At 44.9% G+C, this 3692-nt stretch overlaps 2 protein-coding genes across 2 annotated transcripts; both read left to right on the top strand.

Moving 5' to 3' along the window:
- Positions 1-650: 650 nt before the first annotated feature.
- LOC109183492 lies at positions 651-1723 on the top strand. The gene is made up of 2 exons (XM_019333596.1): positions 651-1458; positions 1584-1723. The coding sequence occupies exons 1-2, from the start codon at positions 651-653 to the stop codon at positions 1721-1723; spliced, it is 948 nt and encodes a 315-aa protein (XP_019189141.1).
- A 107-nt stretch (positions 1724-1830) lies between these two features.
- LOC109183493 lies at positions 1831-3330 on the top strand. The gene has a single exon (XM_019333598.1). It carries the CDS (start codon positions 1831-1833, stop codon positions 3328-3330), a length of 1500 nt encoding a protein of 499 aa, XP_019189143.1.
- Positions 3331-3692: the final 362 nt, after the last annotated feature.

The raw sequence follows: 3692 nt of genomic DNA on the forward strand, positions 1-3692 counted from the left end.
ACTAATTATAACTATGGTAATATTTTAATTAAAACCTAAATGAATTCAAACTTACCATTGAAGGATGTAAGAAAAAAATATTGTGTATGCATGTACATGCTAATAATAATGTGGAAAGATAACAGAAGTTATAACGGCAGGGATATTTTTGTCCAAAAAATTATGTAGTACAACTTTTATAGCACAAGGTACAAAAAAAATTAACGGAAAAAACAGACATAAACCAGGGGTATAACCTGGATTGAAGCTTATTATGTTTTTAGATATATATATATATATAAATATATATATATATATATATATATATATATATATATATATAATTTTTTAAATAATTATTGGGGGCCAATTGTATAAATAAAGTTCATTACAGCATACGAGGCTAATAAAATTCTCTCTCTAGAATGCTAGGGTTTTGCTTTCTCTCATAGGGTTTGGCTAGGGTTTTGCAACTTCAGTATTTTCCCCGGATTTTAATCCGTTCGTTAACGTCGGAATTACTGTGTTTGGTGGTGTCGAGACTTGCGGGTTGTGGTGCAACGAAGTTCTGTTGGTTTACGCCGTATGATCTGTGTGTTGCGACGAGGAGGTGCGCTTTTTGATAAGCCCACGTGACCAGTGTTTGTTTCTGGTTGTTGTGAGCGTTTGGAATGGCTAACGAAGGAGGGGAGGAGCAGGTCAATGCTTTGGCAGAGAGGTGGGCAGACGTCACTATTGCAGATGAAGAGGATTGTTTTGCGCCGAACGAAGATGGGGTGGAGGTGGGTACGGATCCACCGGTACAAACATGGAGTGTTGTCGGCAGGTTTTTGACAGCAAAATTGATTAAGCTTGAGTACATGAGACAAGTCCTGGCTTCGGTTTGGCAACCGGTGATGGGTGTGACGGTGACAGAGATACAGAAGGGTTTGTTTCTATTCGTTTTCTTCCATAAAACGGATGTAGACTATGTTCTCGATGGAGGGCCATGGGCGTTCGAGAATAGTATTTTGGTGTGTCGCCTGGTTGATGATGGGGTGCTGCCGGTTAATGTGGTCTTGAACACTGTTGACATGTGGGTACAGTTGCATGATGTGCCAATGGGTTATACATCACAGCCAATACTAGAGCAGATGGGTAATTTCATTGGAACCTTTATAAAGCATGATGAGAGATTTGTGGGGGCACCATGGTTAGCGTTTTATCGTATCCGTGTGTCGATTCCGGTTGATAAGCCGCTGCGGAGGCGCATGAAGCTGTTAAAGCGTGATAAAACTACATGTTGGGTTAACTTTAGGTACGAGAGGCTTCATTCCTTTTGTTTTTTCTGTGGTTTGATGGGGCATTCCTACAAATTTTGCGTGAAGGCTCGGGTCTCTATGATCCCGGTTCAGCAGTATCCATATGGCCCGGAGATGAGAGTGGGGGGTGGTAGGGGACCGAGGGAGGTGGGGGAGAACTGGTTGGTACCTGTGGGTGGTAGGCCGAGAGATGTGGTTGGGGGGGGGGGGGGGGGGGGGCGGCATTGGGGGTTCGGGTGGGGGAGTCACGGGTGGAGGGGGAGAAGGTGGGTTCGGGAGGTGGTGTTTTGGTGGAGCCGGCAGTGGAGGCGGTGGCGAAAAGGAGGAGGGACGAGGGGTATGAGGGAGGGAGGCGTAATGGGGATGAAGATATAGCAATGGCTGATGTGTCAAAAAACGTGTTCATGGCGGGTGCTGCTGCGCAGACCCGCCGGTCCCAATGAGTACGTTATGTTGGAACTGTCGTGGCTTGGGCAATCCACGGACAGTTCGGGAGGTGGTGGACATGGTGTCCAGTAAGAAGCCGAATTTTGTATTTTTGATTGAGACAATGGTGAAGAGTGATCATGCGGAGAGGTTACGAGTAAAACTAGGGTTTGAAGGGGTGTTTTACGTGGATCCTGTACGGCAGCGTGGTGGTTTGGCATTATTATGGAGGTATAATAACACTGCAAGGTTGATTAGTTACTCTAAAAATCATGTGGATGTGGAGGTCACGTTAGAAAGTCACCCTTCGTGGCGAATGACGTGTTATTATGGGCATGCACAAAGAACCAGGAGGCGGGAGTCATGGGATTTTTTAAAGAGGTTATCAACGCAATCCACACTACCATGGGTTGTAATTGGTGACTTTAATGATCTTTTATTCCAATCTGAGAAGTGGGGAAATAATCCACATCCGGAAAGTTTGCTACGAGGTTTTGGGGAAACACTAGATATATGTGGTTTACTGCAGTTGCCTATGGAGGGATACCCATACACCTGGGAAAGGGGTGAGGGTACGGGGGACTGGGTTGAGGAAAAGCTAGATAGAGCAGTAGCAACTATGGAGTGGCGTGAGCTATTGGTGGAAGCTAAGACAGTTAATATACTCACGCGTAAGTCAGATCACTCTGCGATATTTCTGAGTATTTCTAATCCTATGGGTTTTGGTGGAGGTGGTCGCCGGGCGTTTCGTTTTGAAATGGTTTGGCTTCTGGATTCTGGCTGTAGAGGAGTGGTGGAGCAGGCATTGCTTGATGGGCAGGGGAGTGGGCTGCTGAATAACCTACAATTGTGTAAGGAGCGTTTGCAGGCCTGGGGTGGAGATAGGTTTCATATGTTTGGTAAGCAGTTGAAACTCTTGCGTGCAAAACTGATGAGACTAAAAGGAGGCAGAGACCCAGCAGTGCTAGCTGAGTACAATACAATCAGTGCTCAGTTGTCCCGTTTGGAGGCGCAGGAGGATATCTATTGGCGACAAAGGGCAAAGCAACACTGGCTCCGTGGGGCAGATGCAAACACCAGATTTTATCATAGGTATGCTTCATCTCGTAAACGGAAAAATTATCTGACTAGATTAAAAGGGGTGGATGGAAACTGGGTTACTAAGGGTGCTATGAATGCTGTTTTTATTGATTATTTTGTTGATATTTTTAAGCCATCTAATGCCCCGACCCATAGTACTTTCTTTAGTACGGTGCCCCCTCGTGTGTCTGAATTGCATAATGACTCTTTGTTGAAACCATTTGTGGCGGAGGAGGTCAAAGAAGCTTTATTTGCTATGTTTCCGGATAAGGCGCCTGGGCCGGATGGAATGAATCCAGGCTTTTATCAGCACTTCTGGGGTGTTGTGGGAGCTGAGGTGACAGATTTTGTGCTCAATTGTCTGAATACGGGTGTTTTCCCAGAGGGATTAAATGATTCTAATGTTGTCTTAATCCCAAAAAAGAAGGTCCCTGAGAGCCCTGCAGATTTGAGGCCAATTGCGTTAAGCAATGTGGTCTATAAGATTATGGCTAAAATGATAGCGAACCGGATGAGGCCGTTTATGGATATTATTATTTCATAATCACAAAGTGCTTTCATCCCTGACAGGTTAATAACAGATAATATCCTAATTGCTGCTGAGGTGGGACATTATCTTAACAGGAAGCAATGTGGAAAGACTAGTTGGGGGGCCCTAAAGCTAGATATGGCTAAAGCATATGATAAGATGGAGTGGACTTTTTTGAAACAGATGATGAGAGCGCTGGGATTTGCAGATAGATGGGTAAGTTTGATTATGTTGTGTGTTACTTCGGTTTCATACAACATCCTTATAAATGGGGCAGTAGGAGGAGTTGTGGTGCCAACACGGGGCCTCAGGCAAGGAGACCCCTTGTCTCCTTATCTGTTTATTATGTGTGCAGAAGGATTGTCCTTGATGTTGCA

This window comes from Ipomoea nil, unplaced genomic scaffold, assembly GCF_001879475.1.
Source record: "Ipomoea nil cultivar Tokyo-kokei standard unplaced genomic scaffold, Asagao_1.1 scaffold1129, whole genome shotgun sequence".
NCBI lineage: Eukaryota > Viridiplantae > Streptophyta > Magnoliopsida > Solanales > Convolvulaceae > Ipomoea > Ipomoea nil.